This window comes from Myxocyprinus asiaticus, chromosome 18, assembly GCF_019703515.2.
Source record: "Myxocyprinus asiaticus isolate MX2 ecotype Aquarium Trade chromosome 18, UBuf_Myxa_2, whole genome shotgun sequence".
In the NCBI taxonomy this organism is placed as follows: Eukaryota; Metazoa; Chordata; class Actinopteri; order Cypriniformes; family Catostomidae; genus Myxocyprinus; species Myxocyprinus asiaticus.
Window position 1 is genome coordinate 43467141 of NC_059361.1, and position 23980 is coordinate 43491120.

Below are 23980 nucleotides of genomic sequence, written 5' to 3' on the forward strand. Positions count from 1 at the left end.
TGACAGCCAACACGTTTAGAAACGCCTTGTACAGTACTTGTTGTCATGGCAGCGCGTTGAGCGTCTTTTCTTAACGGTTGATTTACCTGTTGCTTTTGATGTTAGAAAGGAAACCGCTGCGCCGAAAGTGGCTTGTTTCTGTGTTTGGATATCTGTTTAGCCTTCACTGGACAGAATGATGTCTCTGGAGGCGCTCAGAGCGTGTGTTGTGCTGCAGGACTGCGCTGATCAGCTGGAGGTAATAGGAAACATCGTGCAACGTCGACCGATCACGGTGAGTATCAGCATCTGGCCCATTTCACAGTCTCTCTCTTTATTTTGTTATTTATTATGCTTTGTACCGCGACCATCGCTCATAATTAAGATGCTATAAAATTATATATACACACACACATTATTAAATATGATATTGGTTATATAAAAAAGCAAATCTCATCCATGTCACATTTCACCCAATAGCAAGTTTAGCTCAATCGACAGCATTTGTGGCATAATATTGATTACCACAAAAAATAATTGTGACTTGCCCCTCTTTTCTTAAAAAAAAAAAAAAAAAAAAATATCTGGGTTCCAGTGAGGCACTTACAATGGAAGTGAATGGGGCCAATCCATAACATTAAAATACTATTTCAAAAGTATAACCACTAGACATAAACAATGTGTGTGTTAACATGATTTCAGTGTGATAAAATCGCTTACTAACCTTTTCTGTGTAAACTTATAGCCAATTTTAGATGTGATGACAATGTAATGTCATCAAACCCTAAAATGACTGTAAAAAGATGATTTAAACAACTTTACAGCTGAAATAATACAAGTTTTAAAGGTGCTGTAAGTGATTTTTCTCCTGGAAAGCTATGCAACATTTTTTCCTACTCCCTGAAAGATATTACTGAAATAATTGTCATGAGATATCTCACAAAAATGTGTCAGCAGGCTGCGGTCTGACGATTTTGACCTGTCAATAATTTTGTGTGTTCTCATAGTATTCTAGTTGCAGTGAATTATTGAGCCTTAAAGCCATTTTTATGCCATGTTGTTCATAACAGTTGTCAGTTGAAGGTGCTATTTTGCTGCTGTTGTTTTTAACAACCGTTTCTGCATGATGTCGGTCTCAATAAAGCTCATATGGTATCTTTGCAGGGCGGGTTCAGGAAAGAGAGGGCGTGGCGAATTCAACAGCTCAGTCTCGTGGAAGTAGAATGGCTAAAATCGCTTACAACACCTTTAACAGACAAGTGTTTTTATAAAAAATAAATAAGTGCACTAGCGACTTTCCAGCACCAGCAAAACGTTCAGCCTGATCTCATGAAAATTATGTGACCGTGGCAACATAGTTACATGCTTCATTACACGTTTGGCTGCAGTTTCCCAATGAAATGTGAAATGGCGAGTGAAATGGTGTCGTAATCAGACGAGGTTTTTAAGGTGAATGTTAGATGGAGGTTTTAATGAATAAATTGTACCTCCCTAACCTAAAACTTTAACCTAAACCAACCAATAGTGCTCAAAACAGATATCCTTACCCCTTACCAACGCCTAAACTTAACCAGTCATATAATACACACAAATGAGAGGTAAACAAAACAGACATCCTTATCCTAAACCAATACCTAAACTTAACTGACAATGTGGAAAAGGCAAATGTGACATGAAAAGCCCATTTTCTGAAGCAATCAAGTTGTCTCGTATCGCTTCTGTGACACTCTCGTCTTACATGTCAGCTTGCGTGCTTGACTGGTCTCAAGCTGTGGTCCTCCGAGTCAAGTCCAGCAATCAGGTGAGCTACCACAGAAGCTAACCATATTGGAATACGTGTGTAAACGTAGGTGGGTCTGTAATACAAGCATTAAAATGTATCGTTTTTCAAATGATGCATTATAGTAAAAGTGTTCCAATAGCATAACAAAGCAGTGTGTGAGTAAAGTGTTTATAAAGTCATAATCAGTTGTTGTAGTCGTGATTAAAGTGCACAGTTGTTGTAGCATCTCTAGTGTTAATTTCACCGGGAAACTGCGGCTAAATGTAGAACGCAGCATGTGCCATAAAACTCAGTTTGTAAAAATGTAGTTATAGTAATGTTCATTCTATGAGACTAGGTTGCAAACGTCACTATTGTGTTATGTTTAGTTTATTAGTCTTTGAAGCACATTCTGGACTGCTTTATTTATGTAGAAACACAGGGCTACCGAACTGAATCTGCAAACATCTGGACGGTGTCTCAGTGCTGGGAGCAGTTTGTCTGATGCTACAGAAGAATTACACACATCCCTTCAGCGACTCAGTATTAATGAGAGCCCACTTACTACTGACAACCTGACCAAAGTTCAGCACGAAAGGTACGAGTAAAGTCACACTTCTCTATAGAGTATGTGGACCTCCTGCGTTCAAATCCTCTTTGGAAGTTTGTTCTTATATACTCAGAAGTCGTAAATACCTTGATGTACGTTCAAGTAATTTTTGGTCTGTTAATGTGTTGTATTTTTCCCTTTCTCCATATCACTTGCAAACATAGGAAGCTTTTTTTAGTGCTACTGCAATTAAATGAAGAGCAAAGTGTGTTTTTGGTGTGTAATTCATGCTATATATTAAGGATGTGTATTTTTGTAAGTTTAGTCTCACATTCTGTCTCTTCATAAACTGAGTTGTGTTTTCCGGCAAGGTTTATTGCTGTTTTTCATCAGCAGTAATCAATATATTCACAATAGGGCTGGGCGATCTGGCAAAAAAAAAAAAAAAAAAATTTTCAAACTTAAAGACGATTTACGATTTTCTATTCATTTTTCCTACATTTATCATGATTTAAATAACATGTTCCTTATTAGAATGCAAGGCAGCCTGGTTAGAAAAAGAAAGTTTTATTCATTTTAGAAAACAAAGGTGTGTAACAGAAATGCACAAAAAAAAACAAAAAAAAAAAAACAAAAGTGCAACAAAGTTGTCAACAACATAAAAGTAAAATGAATTAAAATGTAATTTATTTTAAATAACATTGATGTTCAGAAATAATAGTATAAAATAAGAAAAGGAAAAAATTCCTCAAAGCCATTTTAAGTATTATTTATGTAAATCAAGCCCATCTAGAAAGTTGTCTAGAAATCAATATCTATCAATTATCAATCAGTATGACTATAAGAAATAGTCATGTTTATCTAGATAGTATTTTTAGTATATCAATCAGTTTCTATGTATAACCATAAACACCTGCAGATAGAGTCCAATATCAGAAAAATTTCAGTGTAGTTGAAAACACAAGCAAAAAGCTCAGTTAAAAATAACGAAGTCAGTCAGTGCTGTGAGCATGTGGCGCCCTCTAGCGGTACACGCTGAGCAGAGCAGCAAAATGAAATAATATCGCTGTTTGTCAAAATGATCGCTTCGCTTCCTAAATGTTGGCTATAAATGCAGTACATTTGAAACACATCACAGAACAAAGCAATAATTAGTGATCTATCTAAATCATCATGGTAATTCTCCCATTTATAGCCTATCCATTATATGATTTGATATGAAGTGCCCATATCTGTCACGTATGTTTTTTCTGATTAACATTTTTTATTGATTCATACAGTTAACAAAGAAAAGCAAAACATATATTCACAGAATCAACATTTAACCCCCAATATAATCCCCAACCCCACCCTGACCCTCAACAAACTTCCCTGTGGTCACACATGAGTATACACACACACACACAAAAAAATTATATTTTTTATATATATAAATAATTATCACACACATTTAAAACTATACTTCTCTCTCCACTGCCCCTCTCCGAGAGCCCTCCAAGAATGCCAAATCGCTGCCCCATTTCCCATCAAATGAATCCAAGTTCCCCAGCATTCTAGATGACACTTCCTCGAATGCCGCCACCTTCCCCATCTCCGTACACCACTCTTGAAATAAGAGCGCTTCAGCTGACTTTCATCCCCTTAAAACAATCTGTCTGCCGATGATAATACTGGCCAGGACCCAATTTACAATGTATTATCCCCTATATTGATGACCGCCCCATCACCTAAAATACAGAGTCTGGGGCAAAATGAAATTTGAGTGCCCAATACCTCACACATAAAACTCAGAACCTTCAACCAAAATTCTTGGATCTTAACACATCACCAAAAAAAAAAAAAGGTTGTCTCCATCTTCTGATTGGCATCACCTGCAGGTGGGTGTGTCTTTAAGACCAAGCCTATACAATCTACAGGGGGTCCAATAGAATCGATGTAAAATCTTGAATTGCATAAGGCGTACCCTTGCATTTCTAGATGCAGACTTGATGTTTTTTAGAATCCTAGCCCACACTCTCTCCTCTAATACCAAGTTTAAATCTTTCTCCTATAATCTCTTGATAGAAGTTAAAGCTCCGTCCCCCAGACTCTGAATTAGCAGGAAGTAAATCACTGATGCCTCATGACCTTTTCCAAAAGCAGTAATCACCTCTCCCAGAGTATCTGCCGCTTTAGGGGGGTGTATGCTACTCCCAAAAATAGTACAGAGCAGGTGGCGCAGCTGTAAATACCTGTAAAACTGAGATCTGGGAATCCCAAAATGTTGAAACAAATTTTCAAAGGATCTCAACACTCCACTCTCATATAGTTCATAGAGTGTATTAACCTCCCTCACAATCCACTCTGTCCAGCAGAAAGGGGACTTATTAATTCATAATTTTGGGTTCAGCCATATGCTCGAAGCAACATTTAAATATATGACCGAATTAAACACTCTGGACACTTTTGTCCATACTGAGTGCAAATGCGAGATAACGGGGTGTAACTTAACTTCTCCAGTCAGTTTAATAGAAAGGCTTTGCAATGGCGAAATAGGGGCAAGAACTTCCTGTTCAATAGAAAACCAGGGAGGGGCTCTCTCAGGTGGAAGCGTCCAATGAGCCAAATGTCTGAGACCGAATACATAATATTAAAACAAAATCTTGGGTAGGCCTAGCTAACCTTTGTCAGTCGGCATATGCAACTTACAGAAATGTAATCCGGGACGTTTACCATTCCAAATGAAGAAATTCGCTATGCTATCAAATTGCTTGAAATAAGAGAGGGGGACATCTATTGGGAGAGACTGTAGCAGGTAGTTGAATTTTGGAATAAAGTTAATTTTAATAACATTAACCTTCTCAATCATAGATATATGTAATGAAGCCCACCTGCCCACATCGCTCGAAAACCTTTTTATTAAGGGGTCAAAATGAACTCTAACTAAATCACACAAATTTGCTGGGAATAAAATAACCAAATACTTAATGCCTTGTTTGGGCCACTGGAAGGCACCTGGCTATAAAGCCGTTACCGGGCAGTATGCTGTTAGAGCCAAAGCTTCGGATTTAGACCAATTAACTCTGTATCCCTAGAATTTAGAAAAGGAATGAATAACTCTGTGGAGGCAAGGCATAGATCTAGTAGGGTTGGAGACAAATTATAAATATCATATGCGTAAAGCAAAAGCTTATGCGCCACACCTCCCGCCACCACCCCTGGAAAATCATCCACTTTTCTTATCACGGCTGCTAATGGTTCCAGAGCAAGACAGAACAATAATGGGGAAAGAGGGCAACCCTGCTGGGTGCCCCTATCCAGAGTAAAATAATCTGAAATTAATCCATTCATTTTTACCTCCGCTACTGGGTGTCTATAAAGTAACTTAATCCAACAAATAAAAGTATTCCCGAACCCGTACATTTCCAAAATCTTAAAAGATAATCCCATTCTACCATATCAAATGCCTTTTCAGCATCAAGTGAAATGGCAGTGACCAGAGTCTGATCATTCGCCACTGACCACATGATATTGATGAAACAACTAAGGTTATCATAAAAGCTACGGCCCTGAATAATCCCCAAATGATCTATATGTATAAGAGATGTCATAACTTTACTTAATCGGTTAGCCAGAATTTTTGACAATATTTTAACGTCTAGCTGGATCAGGGAAATTGGACGGTACGCTAGCTTGGATCTTTGTACTTTTTAAGAATCAGACTGATCTGGGCTTGCGTCATGGTTGGCGGAAGCGTTCCATTCTTTAATGATTCCATATAAACTTCTAGGAAAAGTGGAGCCAATTCTGTAGCATAAGGTCTAAAAAATTCAGCGACAAAGTCATCTGGCCCCGGAGCCTTGCCTACAGGCAAGGCCTTAATTACCTCGCCAAGCTCCTCTAAGGTTATCTCAGAATCAAGAGAATTTTTTTGCTCAGCCATCAGTTTAGGAAGTTCTAATGGTTCCACAAAGTTTCTAATATCCTCATCAGTAGACGAAGACATGGAACTCTCGAGATCAAGATAGAATTCTTTAAAAGCATTATTAATATCAAAGGCTGTGGTAAATATTTCACCACCAGCAGATTTCACTGAGGGAATGGTGGAAAAAAAACTCTCTCTGTTTTATATATCTAGCCAGAAGTTTTTCTGCCTTGTCCTCTGACTCAAAGTATGACTGTCTTGCCCTGAATAGGCAAAACTCCACCTTCTGTGACAAAATAGTATTATATCTGTATTTCAATCGGGTCAATTCTCTGAGGCCATCAGATGACATTCAGTGCTTCAGCTCTGCCTCAGCACTTTTAATATTCCCTTCCAAATCCACGAGTTCTCGTGCTTTGGATTTTTTGGTGAATGAGGCATACTGTATGATCCGGCCCCTAAGAACCACCTGAAGTGCCTCCTAAGCCACACCCACAGAGGATACTGAGGACCAGTTGGTCTCCATATAAACAATGATTTCAGCCTTTAACATTTGTTTGAATTCAGGATTTTGCAAAAGGGAACTATTGAAGCAGCAACTATATGATTTCCTTTTTTCCATATGTGGCAACACCTCTAAACTCACCAGGGCATGATCTGAGACTAAAATGTTTCCAATTGAGCAATCAACAGCAGATGAAATGAGGGACTTAGATATATATATATATATATATATAAAAAATAATCTATTCTAGAATAACTTATGGACTGATGAAAAAAAATGTATAGTCCCTATCAGATGGGTTCAAAAGTCTCCAAATATCTGTAAGACCAAGATTTCCCTTGAAGGCATGTTGCGGCTTGCAACATCCCTTCAAGATCTATAAAAAAGCCCTGATCATCAACGTTAGGTGTGTAAATATTAGCCAAAATAAGACTTTGCCCCTGAATTTCTTCTAAAACAATAATGACTAATTTATCTTTAATCTGTGTGAGACATTTGAATTGTAGATGCTTACTTATCAGTGTAATGACTCCCCTGCTTTTACTTGAGCCAGCACAAAAGAGAACATGTCCACCCCATATCTTCCCAAATTTTTCAGCTTCCTGCGGGGAAAGATGTGTTTCTTGAAGAAACACTGTATCACATTTCTTACGCTTAAGAGAAATAACCTTCATTCTTTTTATGGGGTGCCCAAACCCATTCACATTCCCCGTAGAGAGAGACAATCCACTCATATTAACTTTTGACATATGAGGAAAAATTAGATTGTGTGTCAAAAACAAAATTATAAAGACCACATTTCAACATTAGTGCAACAATCAAACCTCGAACTTCCCCCAGAACCAAACAAACAGAAAAAAGAAAAACGTGCGCATTAACCCTGCACACGACAGCGCCAACTGGCGTCCATCCCTCTAAACTCACAGTCCATGTACGCCTACGAGAGCTCCCACGACAACTTTGCCGTCGGATTGCTCAAGTCCCGTGATTCTATAAAAATTTTGTGAGACAGAATTACACAACAAAAAAGAATCTATAAAACAAACTCAAGCCAATAGGCGGAATAAACACTAAGAACATGTAGATTCATCCACAAATGTCCCGAAGGTGTGTTACTCCACAAAACAAACTCCAGCTGCTAGGCGGAACCAGCACAAAAAAAGGCGCTCAGTTTCATCAGACAGTCAAACGAATGTTCAGTGAGCCGGCCCATTCAACTGCTACATGAGTGCAACAAATGACCTAATCACTCCAATGTCTTGTAAGAAATACTCCAGGAACTCCAGCCAATAGGAGGCATAAGCACAAAGAACGTGCAAATTCAACCACAAAACCGTAGATGAGTCGGTCCACTCGGCTGCAACGCGAGTACAACAAAATAACCTACTCCATTGACTTTATGAAGGACATTGCTTGCTGTGGGCATGTGAATGTTTTACGGCCATCCTTAGCATCTACTCTCAATTTGGCCGGGAACATCAGTGCAAAAGCGACCTTCTGTTGATGGAAGGGTTTCTTGCATTCCTTGAATCGATCACGTTTCTCTCGTCGAATTCGCAAAGTCTGGGAACAAGAAAATGCCGTGGTTCTTCCAAAAAAGCCTTCCTTTACTCCTCGCCTCACGTAACACAAGATCTTTATCGGATGATTTCAGAAATTTTGCCAGAATTGATCAGGGCCTGTCTACCTCAGCGGATCGCTGAGCCGGAACCCTGTGAGCTCACTTGATTTTCAGCTTATTGCCTGTTATGTCAAGCAGATTCGGAAAGAGCACTTCCAGGAATTTCACCATATCCTGACCCTCTTCGGCCTCAGGAATTCCGACGATTCGGACATTATTCCACTGGCTACGTTCCTCCATGTCCTCCAACTTCTCCCAGACAAGCTCCAAATCCACCTTGGTCGCTAGCTGATTAGCAGATAATTCCCTCTCTGACGACTCCAGATAATCGATCCATTTCTCGACATCCCCCACTCTTGTAACTGCCTCAGAGAATTTCATCTCCATGGCAGTGATCGATCGACGTATTACAGCAAGATCCTTCAAGTCAGCAATGACCAGCATTGCCGACATGTTCAACATCTCTCGCGGAATTTCCCTCATTTCTCCGACCAAATCGACTCTCTGGCTCGGGGCCTTCTCGGGGTTGTCAGCTTGAGCACATAAGTGTCTTTTAATGTCTCCAGAGCCCGAGGATTTTGAATTCTTTGACATATTGTCCTCCTAGAACAGTTTTGGAACAGAGTGTATCGAATCTCACTGGTTTATGTCATTAATAGTGTTAAAACTAGTAAAGTGCGCAGAGCTCGCCGTTCACACGTCTGAACCTCGCATGGCGTCACGTGACTCCTGACACGTATGTTCTAACACCTTATTATAAACACATGCATTTCTGTTGACATCTCAGAAAATTACACAACTTACACAGAACATAGTTATTGTTTGATTAATGCGGTGTAAACATGCATGATGGATGAAGTCTACCTACAATCACACTGTACAATCGTACTGGAAATATTACCGGCTTTTATATTGGTCTCCATGTTGTTAACATATGTTACGTTGGAGCATATTTCCACACGTTTAGTTTAACAGATTGAGGGCGGCACCAAGCCAAGTGCTGTGAACATTTATTTTTCTCTTTTATATTCAGCCATTGGTGGATTGACAGTGTATCCAACTACAGCGTCTGCTAATATTTTATACAAAACCTCAATTCCACAATTAAAAAAAAAAAATGTAATCGTGTTAAAAGCATAAATTCAAATTAATCAGAAAAAAAAGATTCTTAAATTGACACACCCCAACTCTGAAGTTAGAGCTAATGCTGCCTTTGCATGCTTTCAGAATTATTGTAAATACGAGTTTCCTACTCGAAAGTTGCACATAAAGGACCCCTCAAGTCGTAATTACGACTGGGAGACTCTGATAATCTTGATACCTGAGATTTCAAGATGGGAGGAGTCATAAACTTTCAACATGGCGGAGGAGAGTATGGTTTCTGTTGTGAATGATAGGTTTTATTCATTTTTCTAAATCATTTATGTATGTCAGCAACCATTTGATGCATGTTGTAAATTTTTACACCGTGAAAATAGCTTGTATTTTACCAAAATTCCATTATCGTCAGCAAGTTAACTGAGTAATATCAAAGTCTTTCTAGCAAGTCAGTCCACTGTCGGCCATCTTTGGAACGCTCCCGGGAAGCTATTTCCAGTCATGCCAGTGCAGCTCCTATTTACTTGAATGGGGAAAGACCGAAATCTCCAAAACGGTTGGTCAAGATTACGATCAAAGAACATTTCTGAAATTAGCAGTAAAATCTGACAACACTGGTATCATAAATTGTGTTTCTTTACATCTGATTACGCTAAAAACAGTTTTCCAGACTTGTATGGCTGATACACATGCGCGTTCTCAAGTTGATTGACAGGCGATGTCTGTATCAAATAGGTGATTGGCTCTTTTACCTGTAATGCAGGACTTCCTTTCTACATCCGTTGGGTGTTCCAATTTCTACCATTATTTTTTTTTGAAGTGTCCCGTCTCTTCTACATAGTCTGTGTTTATATGTATTATGGTGTCAAAATAAAAGTTCTTCAAGAAATATGTATGAATGAACCTGGCGTCGACCATGTTTCCTGTTCTTTCTGACAACAAAGCACTTGAACGTGATGTACTCATAATTACCATTTCAAAAGTGGGAAGTAGGATAATTCTAATAGCACATGAATGCAGCTTTAAAGAAAATCCTAAAATTTTATTGGTAATTACGAATTTGTGGTGCCGTTCATGTGTGCTCAACTCATAAATACGGTCATTCCAAAATGAATTGAATGCACTAAAAGTGTTACTATATACAGTGTGAAGGGATATAGAGGACAAAATTAAATATATAATTTCTTTATGAATATCATAATAAAATGGGGCAATCAATAAATAATAAAAGGAATTATTATAATTATTATTAATCGCATTACATTTAGGGCTGTTAATTGATTACAATTTTAATTGGAAATTAATTACATCATATGCTTATTAATTATTGGAATGAATCACAATTCATAGAATATTAATATTTGCTGAGAAAAGTCCCCAAATAAAAATAATCCAATATATAATGATTAAATAATTATACATAATTTTATATAAAAAGTATAAATATGATAAATGCAATAATTCAGATAATTAAAATATACATTACATTATTGTGGCAGACAAGTATTTAGTTATTTCATCATATATCTTAATTTCTTCATGTATTTTTTTAATTTTGTCAGCTTAATTACATTTAAGTGCATATTTCATGTTGTTTCTCATTTCAAGGTGTATTTTACCATTTTTTCAGTTTGCAAATATACAAAAATACTAGGGCCGTCAATTGACTGAAATATTGAATCGAATTAATAACCTAGCCGATTAATTAATCTCAATTAATCACATATTAATATTTAATCCTATAACTGGCCTAATTCTCACTTTGAGCTGTGTCGCATCTCACTAGTTTTCAGCATTTGTAGTCACAAGCTAAGTTGTGTAAAGTTAAATATATTTCGAAATGTAGAAAAATGCATTTCGAGATCCCCGCATTAATGTTGTGCTCAGTCCAGCTATCTTTGAGTGTAAGAGAGTGTCATCTGTAGAAGGCTGAGCTGCCTGTTGCTCACGTTGTTTTGACGTGGTGTGTTGCCTGTACAACTGGAGTTGCGCTGACTGTCCCCTACTGCCACAGATTTGCCAAAAATATCAAGATGGTACATCAAGCTTGAATTGCTCCAATGATAGGAAGTAAAGGATATTTATTTATTTTTATTTGGAATGCCCAATTCCCAATGTGCTTTTAAGTCCTTGTGGTCACGTAGTGATTCGCCTCAATCCGGGTGGCAGAGGACAAATCCCAGCTGCCTCTGTGTCTGAGACTGTCAACCTGTGCATCTTATCTCGTGGCTTGTTGAGCAGGTTGCCACGGAGACATAGCGCGTGTGGAGGCTTCACGCCATCCACCGCGGCATCCACGCCTAACTCACCACGTGCCCCACTGAGAATGAACCACATTATAACGACCACGAGGAGGTTGCCCCATGTGACTCTACCCTCCCTAGCAACTGGGCCAATTTGGTTGCTTAGGAGACCTGTCTGGAGTCACTCAGCATGCCCTGGGATTCAAACTAGCGAACTCCATGGGTGGTAGCCAGCGTCTTTACCACTGAGCTACCCAGGCCCCCAGGAACATTCCTTTTTACGAAATTTACGAACGGGTCAGGTGCAAAAATATTTTGAAGCATAATTTTTTATATAATTCATCGCACTAAATGAACACGTTAAATCGACAGCCCTAATAAATACATTTGGTGCATTTTTTATTTATGCTTATATCTTATTGTATTTTCATATTATTTGCAACATGAACACGAGATATTTTTGTGTGTCTGTTATATCCCTTTATAGCTAGTGTTTTATAGTATATATACAAAAGTATATATACACATATATTTTTTTGGTATCAAGCTTTTTATTTCATTATCAACCTATAATGGGCTACAAATTGTCTCCACAGGCAGTTTCTTTCAGATGTCATAAATGGGTTATTAGTTGAATTGCAGAAGAAAAACACTTTTGAGAGTCTGTTCTCTGTATTGGAGGAGGAGAGGAAGAAGAAAGCCGATCTTCTGGACATGATAAACAGGTTTCAATATGAACTGACAAATCATTTACAGAAAAATATAATGTGCTATATCTTGTAGCCTCAGACAGTAAGCATACAACATACTGTATATAAACCCTAGGGAGAAAGAGAGCCGCCTGAGGGTTAAAGAACTGCAAAAACAGTTACTGGACATTCACGCTGAAAAAGCAGAGAAGTGTGAGGTAATCACATCTTCCCTGTTACATACAAAGGTTTTTATTAATAATTCATTTACAGCTAAGGATTTTACACTCTCAATTATGTTTATGATGATGTTTACTTTTGGTCAAGGTTTTTACCACACTGAGAGAGTAAAGTAAATCTCATTAAAACAATGTAAAAAAAAAAGTGTCCCCAAAATCAAAAGAAATAAATTATATTTTGCAAAAAAAAAATAATTAAAAAAATATTTTAAAGTCTATTAAAAGTCTATTTTTAGCACCATTATAAAACAGTGGCAGCAGTACCATGAGAAAAGACACAAATATTCAATAAACAGTTTACAGTATTATTGATAATTAGTGTTGAGTTACTCAAAAAATAATCAACTACAAATATCTTCTCTAATTATATCTCTAATAATTACTCTGTCTTCCTTTTTGAGCTTTGATCTGTAATTTTGGACAGCTGCCGTGTGTCTCTGAAAAACGGCTCTGATCTCTCTCCAGGCACTTGAGGAGCTGATCGCCTACCTGAAGGTCCAGATACAGGACATGAGGGTGAGGACAGGGCAGCAAGGGAAGTTTGTCAAGAGCTGTGCTGAGCAGCTGGTCTATGAGGGACAGAAAACCAACAGTCACAAAGAGAAGGAACTGGAAGATGAAGTGAGGGTGTGTGTTTGACAACATGTTCTGCTCCTGTATTTTTCAGGAATATATTGCACACTAGAAACCACCCCGAAACCTCTCAGTTTGTAAAACATTCTCAGAAGTTTGGGTGTGACACGCTAAAATATAGGAGAAACGGTGTCCAGTATGGATTTCATACCAAACACAATATTGTTCCCTCAAATAGGGGACGAATCCCTACATCCGTCCGTCCGTCCGTCCGTCCGTCTGTCTATCTATCTACAGTGCTGCATGTTAAAGTATTCAAATTACATAAGGCCTATGCAACCTTAAGATTTTAAGGCTTTTTATACTTGTTTAAACTTCAGAAAAGGCATTGTCAACATTAAAGTTTGTCTTGACAAACACTACTTTTCTAGTTCATCTCTATATCCTCTTGCAAAATATTTAAGAAGAAAGTGCATCAGGTAACACTGTCTATATAAAATTTCAGATTGTGTAGAGGTTGCTACTTAACTGCCTTTCAGTGTTGAAGCTGCTGACATTTTGAACGTGATATCAGAATGGTCAAGTGGGAGAAGTCAGCGTTTTCACAAAATTGAGATTCTCAACTTACTTTCCAATTTGTCGTTATGTGTGATAAAGATCTTTGTCAGAAACTTGTAATTGTAATAATTCCGACATTACATGAATGCAGAATTAAAACCATAGACCATCATCTTTTAATTTAAAATTTCCACCTTTGGTTGTACACTCAGATGCTGCAAGAGAAGAATAAGGAGGAAAAAGATGTTCACATGGAGATGATGACCTTCCTAAACAGACAACACACAGTGAGACACATACATATATATATATATATATATAACAGTGCATTCAGTCAGTATTCATTTTTTCACATTTTGTTATGTTGCAGCCTTATGCTATTTATTATTTCACATCATTCTACACTCCATACACCATTAATGACAAAGCAAAACCAGATTTTTGATAACTTTGCAAATTTATTAAAAAGAAAAAACTGAAATATCACATTGGCATAAGTTATCAGACCCTTAACTTGATACTTAGTTGAAGCACCTTTGGCAGAGATATCAGCCTTAAGTCTTTTTGGGTATGATGCGACAAGCTTTGCACACCGGGGTTTGGGGATTTTCTGCCATTCTTCTCTGCAGATCCTCTCAAGCTCTGTCAGGTTGGATGGGGACGATCGGTGGACAGTCATTTTCAGGTCTTTCCAGAGATATTCGATTGGGTTCAAATCCAGGCTGTGGCTGGGCCACTTAAGGACATTCACAGAGTTGTCCCTAAGCCACTCTTGCATTGTCTTGGCTGTGTGCTTAGGGTCATTGTCCTGTTGGAAGGTGAACTTTCGGCCCAGTCTGAGGTCCTGAGTGCTCTGGACCAGGTTTTCATTAAGGATATCCCTGTATTTTGCTGCGTTCAGCTTTCCTTCAACCCTGACCAGTCCCCCAGTTCTTGCCACTGAAAAACACCCCCACAGCATGATGCTACCACCACCATGCTTCACTGTTGGTATTGTGCAGGTGATGAACAGTGCCTGGTTTCCTCCAGACATGATCCTTGGAATTGAGGCCAAACAGTTCAATCTTCATTTCATCAGACCAGAGAATCTTGTTTCTCACAGTCTGAGAGTCCTTTAGGTGCTTTTTTATGTGTCTTGCACTGAAGAGAGACTTCCATCTGGCCACTTTGCCATAAAGCCCAGATCGGTGGAATGTTGCAGTGATGGTTGTCCTTCTGCAAGTTTCTCCCATCTCCACACATGATCTCTGGAGCTCAAACAGAGCAGTGGTGAATTCTCAGGGCCAGCAAAGACTTCTCTGCTGGCCTAACATGCCAAATAAATAAATATTCTTCATCCTTTCATTCTCAATCACCTTTTTGCCTTTGTATTTTTAATCGCTTTCCACTCATGATTAATCTACAAACAAATAAAGAAAAACTAAAAGTTTATGCAGTCAGAATTTATTCCTTGATGCTCCAAGCGAAGCGTGACAACCGTTTCACAAATAACATGCCCGAAGCCGAAGCAGTGTGTGAGTCTGAGCTCCACCCCCTCAGGCCTTCAAAATTTCCACAGAATCCCTCAACAGTGCAAATGAATGCGCATCTAATGTCAGATTGTCAGATTCATCAGCCAATCAGATTTATTTATTTGTTCTTGGTGGCTGAGATCTTTAGGATATGTGCCGGTCGAGGCCTTCTAGCTGGCCTTGAGTGATGCAATCAGGCTTTAAGTGATGTACGTAATTTGAAAGCGAAGAGTGCGAGATCTTGCTGACGAGTCGGCTGTCATCACTGCCGCTATCATTGTTGAGAAAGAGATTCTTATGGATTTAAAAACATGAGATGTTCTGCATGACCATGTGATTGCTTAATTTATTAAACAGGAAATGAGGACTGATTTTCACTTCAAGTAAATTGGTAAGTGCTTTTTGCATTTTTATAGCAACATCAGGAGTTTTCTAAGTGTAAATTAGGCTGCTTGAGCATTCAGTGTCGGATCAAGTTTTGAAAAGTAGTGCTGCGTTCCATTCAACTCGGAAAGTCAGATTTTACAACTTCCTACTAGGAAAAGTGCAATGGAATGCATCTTGAAGTCAGAATTACAACTTGTAGGCTTGTGCAGAAATTCTCAACTCTGATTTTGCAGAGATGCAGGGGCATGATGTCACACAAACATGTGGACACTCAGGGAGATATACAAAGTAAGTGATAAACATTCACTTTATTTAATATTGATAAATGTGTTCATTTCCACATTACATGATATTAAAGCTTGTTTAACAAACGCCGGCAGAAACAGGTGGATAAAACATTATAATCTCTTTTGATAATCATACATCTGAAGCACAAATGCTAGCGCTGCAGCACTGTTTATCAGTTGGGTTGCTAGGAGACATCTCTAATGAGAGTCAAACCCCTGCTAAGCTAACGGAAGCATTGCAGTTCCGAATATCAGGGAAATGGAATGCATTTATGGTCGGAGATATCAAGTAGGAATATCCCACATCCAACTTGAATGGAACGCAGCATAACCGTGTACCCTGATGAAATGAAATTTATTGCAAGCAACTTTTAAATCGCAAATATTATTAGATAGATTTTTCCAGGTATTACAGACCTCCTTGGTAGATTCATATGAAAAATTATGATTTTTGAATGTCTGTTCAGGAGACAGTCATGCTGCAGTTAAAATTAGGCTTGCTTGAGAATTAAGTGTCGTTTCAAGTTCTGGCTTTTGTGCGTGGACGTGTTTTAAAATGTCAATTGGTATTATTAGTTAGCTGCGACATAATGTATGATGCCCAAAGGCATAGGGTGTCTTATTCATTGTGAAACTGTGTTTTCTTAATGGCATGAATCACACTGAAGGTCTAGACTTTAAATGCACGGCCCGCCACTGAACCAGAGTGACTATCAGGTTCTTGGTCACCTCTCTTACCAAGGCCCTTCTCCCCCGATTGCTCAGTTTGGCCAGGCTGCCAGCTTTAGCAAGAGTCCTGGTTGTTCCAGTCTTCTTCCATTTAAGAATTATGGAGGCTAGTTATGCAGCCAGTTTTTTGTAGTCTTCCCCAGATCTGTGCCTTGACACAATATTGTCTCTGAGCTTTGCAGGCAGTTAATTTGACCTCATGGCTTGGTTTTTGCTCTGATATGCATTTTCAGCTGTGAGACCTTATATAGACAGATGTGTGACTTTCCAAATCATGTTCAATCTATTTAATTTTCCACAGGTGGACTCCAATCAAAGTGTAGAAACATCTCAAAGATGATCCAGAGAAATGGGATGCACCTGAGCTAAATTTCAAGTGTCATAGCAAAGGGTCTGAATACTTATGTCAATGTGATATTTCAGTTATTTATTTTTAATACATTTTCAAAGGTATCAAAAATATGGGTTTTGCTTTGTCATTATGGGGTATGGAGTGTAGACTGATGTGAAAAAATAATATAAAGCATTTTAGCATAAGGCTGCAACATAAAATGTGAAAAAAATGAAGGGGTCTTAATACTTTATGCACTGTATATACACACACAGTATGTACATGATTAATTTATAAAAATGCATTAATTAAAGGAGATTAAAAGAATAGTTCACCCAAAAATTCATATGCTGTCATCAATTTACTCACACTCATTTTAAATCCATATGACTTTTGTCTGTGGAACACAAAAGATATATTTAAGCAATCCTGGCTGCTCTTTTCCATAATGTAAGTGAATGTGGACTGGGTCCGTCAAGCTCCGAAATTACTAAAAAAGTACCGTTAAAGTAAATGACTTAAAAGTCTTCTGAAGCCATACAATAGCTTGTGTGTGAAACATACCAAAATTTTGGTTATTATTCAAAGAAAGTCTTCCTTACAGCAAAACTCTGAAATGGCACATCAACTGTATTTAACATCTACTGCTAGTGATGTTTAGTTTGTGAACGACTCAGTCTTTTTGAACAAATCTTTTAAGCAAATTAATAGTTTTCGTTCACCTCCATTTCATTCAACTCATATTTCTCATTCACTGATGTCACTCCCATTCGCAGCCAATGAGCTCAACCAAATGTGGCCTGCAAAGGACTCCAATGTGGCCCGCGGGATTTGAGGGGGGAAAAAAAAATACTTAAAAACATTCACGTTGATTTAGCCTATTACATCAATATGATGACCTTTTTTTAGCTACAGCAGGGCAGATAAACATTTTAATTTATGGTGTTACATGGATGTTATAGCTAGCATCATTGGTGGAATTTCTTTTAATTACGCATGACATTCAGCGCTCGCAGATTCATGTCTATCAGCAAATGCCCCTAAACTGCAAGTCTTTGCTTTCTGTCATGCCAAAATGTTTTGTGTACAAAATTAGTTAAAAACTTAACTCAGTCATTAAACTTGTTGTTCAAATGATAACATTACAATCTTTGTAATAAATGTTTTTTATCATTTTACGTGTTTTATGCGTGGATTGACTGTCTCAGACGTGGAGGCAACAGATTCGTCCTCTGCCACATGGATTGAGGCAAGTCACTATGCCACCATGAGGACCTAGAGCGCATTGGGAATTGGGCATTCCAAATTGGGGAGAAAAGACCTGCTTTCTTGTCATTTGTGGCTAAAAAGTTTATGGTGTTTTAACTATTTTTAAAGTGTCTTCATACATTTTTAGACATGCAAATTAATTTGTGTTGCTTAGTCCTGCTTTTAAAGACTCTATAGTCAGCCAATAGCATTCGAAAATGGGTTGTGAAGGAGCATATCATTGGTTTCACCCACTGAACAAATACACCCCTTCCCTAATAGTTTTTTTTATTCATTTTATTAATTTGAGTCTGAACGAGTCAAGACATCTCGTTCGTGAACAAACTGAATGTACTGGTACACTCGTTTGCAAACGAAATGTATGAATCAGTCATCTCTTTCATGAGCGAAGATCTGCTGACTGGCTGAACAAGAGGCAAGTCGTTCATTCAGCAAGAAAAGGGGCGGATGAATTATGAATAAAGTGAGTGATGACCACACATTACAATAACATATGGACATTATTGAAACTCATAATTCTTTTTAAGGTTAGTATTGTAGTCTTTTTTGTATAGTTTGATAAAATGTTGTGCTCAGCAGTTCACAATATGATAGATATGCTTTGTTGTCATTGGTGAGGAAATGCTTATTTTGCTTAAACACTCTGCAGTGCTGAAGTCTCTTGGTAGAATTGACTGGATTAAAAAGACTAGAGTCACTAGGATGAATCAAAATCCCCACCACTACCTACTGCTATTCGTTCCCATGTGTCCTGTGACCAAACATCATTGACATCAATGGTGCCATATTTGATTTAAGAGCTACAGCAAAGGTAGAAATTTTAAGTGGAATTTTAGTCTGTTCCTCACACAAAGATATCTTAATGCACAAGTCATATGGGCTAATTTCATGATACTTTTAAGGTGCTTTTTTGTCATTTTGGAGCTTGACAACCCTCTCCCCATTCACTTTCATTATTTTGAAAAAAGTGTCTATGATATTCTTCAAAAATGTGTTATTTTGTGTTCCACAAAAGCTTTTAAGCTTTTAAGTGAATAACAATCCACTGCCATTGTATTTAAAAGATGGTACAATATTAATTAAAGCATTTCCTTTTGTTATCCACATATGAAAGAAAATCATACAGGTTTGAGGGTGTGCAAAAGATGAGAATTGTTAGCTGAACTACTCCTTTAAACATTAAGCTTGATTAATGGCAAATTCACTGAAACTGTTTCATTGCTGTAATTGAACTACTTGTGCTCAAAAGAGCTTACAGGAGAAGCTGCAGTTTTGGATTCAGTGTTATGAGAAAGACTTGGAGGAGAAGGAGCAAGAGATCACAGCTCTAAAGAATACAAGGGCCAACAAGCTGGCACAACTTCAGGAGCTGTCCAAGAAGGTTATTAAAACACTGCTTCTCAACTGCTTCTCAAGTGTTCATGCCAGAACTTGCATTGTTTTTAGCACTAAACAAGTGAATACCTGAACCACTATTAACAAGCATCAAGATTTTGAAAAGACAATGACTTAAATTTCAGGTGGTTTCTAACCAAATCATATCGTATGACTTCCGAGTCACATAGAAAACCTATGTATATGGTACTTATGTTTTTTTTTTAAGCGTTAAAGTGAGGCACTATCCACTGCCATTGTATTAAAAAAGATAGCCCTTGAAATTCGAACTTTTTAATGAATGCGGAACCTTTTGTGATAAGCATAAGAAAGAGAGTCATACAAGTTTTGAATGATATGAGGGTGACTAAATTATGACAATTTTCATTTTGGGGTAAACTATTCCTTTAAACCCTATGGGCTGAGCAACTGGCCCCAGCTTTTATAGCTTCTTATCTGATCACAAATGAAATTTTGATGAGTATTGCTGATAATAATAAGATGTGATTCTATTTTTACAAGGAATCAGTCTACAAATTGTAAAGTAACTCTTCATACCTTAGTGCAGAGACATGCAGCAGGTCATTATTGAAGACAGAATGGAGAAGGAGCGGTTGCGTGTACAGCTGGAGAAAGAGCAGATGGAGAGAGATGCAGCAACTAAGGTAAATTAAAGCAAACAAGAGAGTATTTTCATGCATGCATTAGTCATAAGGAAAAAGATATTTGTTTGACTTTTGTTTCATGTATCCATGTTCAGATCCAGTCCTGGTGGCGCGGGACTCTAGTGCGCAAGGGACTGGGGTCTTCCAAGAAAGGCGAGAAATCCAAGGCTAAAAAGGGAAAAAAAGGCAAAAAGAAGAAGTGATGATTGTGGAATTAGAGATTTTGGTGGCTGCTTATACATTCTCTCTGTCACACACAAACACACACACACACACACACAGATGCCAGTATGCAAATAAATTAAAATTTTAATAAAAGAGAAAATACAGTTATATGACAATTGGATAACTTTTTATTCATGAACATCACTAATCATACTACGGAAATATTCACACTAGAAAACTCACAAGTCCATCTATAAATAGTATGAAACATTAATATTGTTTGGTTTTAAGGGTGCATGTTATAAAAATGCTGTAAAAACTGGGTTCAAAGGACAATCCAGAGTGCTCTCCTACATATAGTTATTCAATACTGTAGGGGAAGCAAGAATACAAGTACAGATTCAAACCTTGTTGATCCTTAAAAAACTTTCTTTCTTTCTTTAAGTTCCATGTTTCATTTTGTAGTATGTATGCTGACATTGTTTTGTGAATACAAACATTTTCAAGAAAAAAAACTGAATTGGCGGATCAAAGCAAACTCGCAGCACATGCTCTTCTAGTGTGCATACTTGTGAGACATACTTCAACTCACTGTCATGGCAATTGATAATAAAAGTATAAAATAAATATAAATGCTAGAAATTACCCGCCCTCTTTCCTGAGATGGGAAATTTGATTGGTTGGAAAATATCCCTGAAAACAAAGGTTCAGGTTGGGCAGTTAAAGGAGGAAGCGGGAACCGGTTTCCACAGTTCATGTGAATCCATTTTATTCACAAATAACCAGCAATCGCTGTACAGCTTCACTCAAAACACAAGACGGCTTTTCAGCATCACTCAAATAAACAGTCCGCTTTTCAGCTTCACACAACACAAGGCTCTCTCTTTCTCTCTCAGGGAACAGACACGAAGACTGTGGTCTGTCTGTCTCTCTCCTCTCTCTGTGAACTGGCCATCTTTTTATCTCCTCTCCCCCGACTCTCACTGTGAACATAGAGATGGTAATTAGTCAAAATTCATCTCAGGTGGATGTCTTTACCGCTTTCTCTCTCCCCAGATGGGCGCTTGACCACACCCTCACCTCTACAATCCCATACCGGCTGAAACAAATGTTATGATTGGTTGAGATTGGTTGTGCATATGTATCATTACTCATTTTAGGTTAGCATTTGCAAAATTCTTAAAAGAATACTGTTCATACAGTATATCCCTCTTTAAAATACCAACATTTTGATCCACTAAATACACAAAATTGTATTAGTATCTCCTTGTATTAAGTAGATCCTTGTCCAAAGCTCTCCTTTAGGATTAGAAATTTAGTCTACATGCCTCTTTCTCATTCAATTCCCCAGAAAATAATGTACCGAACTGTTTTATCCATTGCATCTCCTTTTTCAGCCTGTTCCTCTTTGTCCAGTTTGAATTATGTTCCAGTCCCCAAACCAGGGGCTCATTAACGCACAGGTTTACACGTGCTATCGTGGCATCTGCCACCCAATTCTACCTCTGCCCATCGACGTTCGTGGAAGGAACGCATCTTATTGCGCTCAGTGGGAGATACTGTTGGAAACACTGAGATGGTGTGCAACCTTGAATGCCATCCGTGTAGCACATGTAGCTTGAGATAAAAAGTTAAAATTACATTCAAATTCATAGTTCACTTTAATGCTGCAACAGTAACTGACGCAATGGGAACACCAACATGGGATCACGATGGTGTGAAGCAATGTTCGCTCTAACTTTTGTTCCTGCTAAGCAAATCATATTTCTATTGGGTAGAAGCTTCGGCCACCTGAGCAGATATATGTTAGAGTTGTCAAAGTTAACCATTGTATATGCTGATTTATGCTTTACTAAAGGTAAATGCATTAATCGCGATTAATTTCCTTTTTTCTTTTTAATTAATCACATGCGTTAAAGTGTTTGTTTTTCTTAATCGGGCTTAATGTATTTACTGTTAATAAAGCATAAACAAGCATTTTCACTGGTCGAAGCAGGACGGAACCTTTGAGTCAGGGTCATTACACTGATGCGCACACCACAAGCGCACACCACAAACACACACACAATAGCCATATCAGTGATCAAATTATGGGGAAAGGACCTCTTTACGATATATGTTGTACAAAACAAGCCCAGATGGGATAAATCAAGTACTTTGCAGCCTCTGTAAGGCACTATTTAATTACCACAGAAGCATGTCAAGTCTTAACTATTATGAAAATGCAGAACAAGATGTTTACAAAAGCTTTTCATGTGGAGTTCGAAGTGAAGAATAGCATCTCAGAATGCACAACTCGTTGAACCTTGAGGCGAATGGGTTACAACAGTAGAAGACTATGTCGGGTTCCACTTCTGTAAGCCAAAAACAGAAAGCTGAGGCTGAAGTGGGCACAGGCTCCCAAAAACTGGACAGTTAAAGACTGGAAAAACATAGGCTGGTCTGATGAATCTCTATTTCCGCTGAGGTACACAGATGGAAGGCCCACTGCAGCCTTGGCTCTCTGTTCTTGGCTGACAGAAGTTGAACCTGACATGGTTTTCTGCTGTTGTAGCCCAACCACCTTAAGGTCTGACGTGTTGCGCATTCTGAGATGCTATTCTACTCACTACAATAGTACAGAGTGGTTATCTGAGTCACCGTAGCCTTTCTGTCAGCTCGAACCGGTCTGTCCATTCTCCGTTGACTTCTCTTATCAACAAGGCTGAGATATTTTTTTGTTTTTGGCACCATTCTGAGTAAACTCTAGAGACTGTTGTGCGTGAAAATCCCAGAAGATCAGCAATTACAGAAATACTCAAACCAGCACGTCTGGCACCAACAATCATGCCACAGTCTAAATAACTGAGATCACATTTTTTCCCATTCTGATGGTTGATGTGAACATTAACTGAAGCTCCTGACCCGTATCAGCTTGATTTTATGCACTGTACTGCTGCCACATGATTGGCTGATTAGGTAAATGCATGAATAAGTAGGTGTACAAGTGTACTTAAATAATGCTAGTTTTGTTTTAGTTTTGTTTTACTAATGTTTTAGATTTGTCACGTTGCTCATTTGCAGTGTATTTATCATCTACGTTGCAAGTGAGCAGCGCAATATACAATGAATCCAAAATAATTCTAAAGTGTTTATCGCTTTTGTTCTACAGCTTCTTTTCGAGTGACAGGTGATGTTTCTTCAGTATTAATTTTCATGTGCCATGGCGAACAGAGGTGAAACATAAAGCAAGCATCTGGGCATCGACTGTTTAAAACTTGCGCATTAGGATCAGTTGTCATCACTGATAGGACGGAGGACTAATTTAAGTGTCTCTGATTGGCCGTTGCCATTTCATTGCTCAACGGACATGTCTGTGATTGGTTAGAATACTCAACCACTGCAAAAACACATTGTAAATAGAAACCATTGACACAACAAGAGCAGACTTAAATTAAAGGCTGTAATCGTCAGTTTTCATGATTACATAATCGTGGTGTAACGATCGCTGGCAATGACGGGCAGACGACGATGATGTGGAGAACCCAAGTGCAGTTTATTT

The 23980-nt window shown here is 38.2% G+C and overlaps 1 protein-coding gene across 1 annotated transcript; it reads left to right on the forward strand.

The window, feature by feature from the left end:
* Positions 1–2: 2 nt before the first annotated feature.
* Positions 3–21031, forward strand: iqcg (IQ motif containing G). Its single transcript, XM_051724754.1, has 9 exons — positions 3–274; positions 2176–2339; positions 12259–12387; positions 12488–12569; positions 13056–13217; positions 13934–14008; positions 19485–19616; positions 20173–20274; positions 20370–21031. The coding sequence occupies exons 1-9, from the start codon at positions 176–178 to the stop codon at positions 20475–20477; spliced, it is 1053 nt and encodes a 350-aa protein (XP_051580714.1). The 5' UTR covers positions 3–175; the 3' UTR covers positions 20478–21031.
* Positions 21032–23980: the final 2949 nt, after the last annotated feature.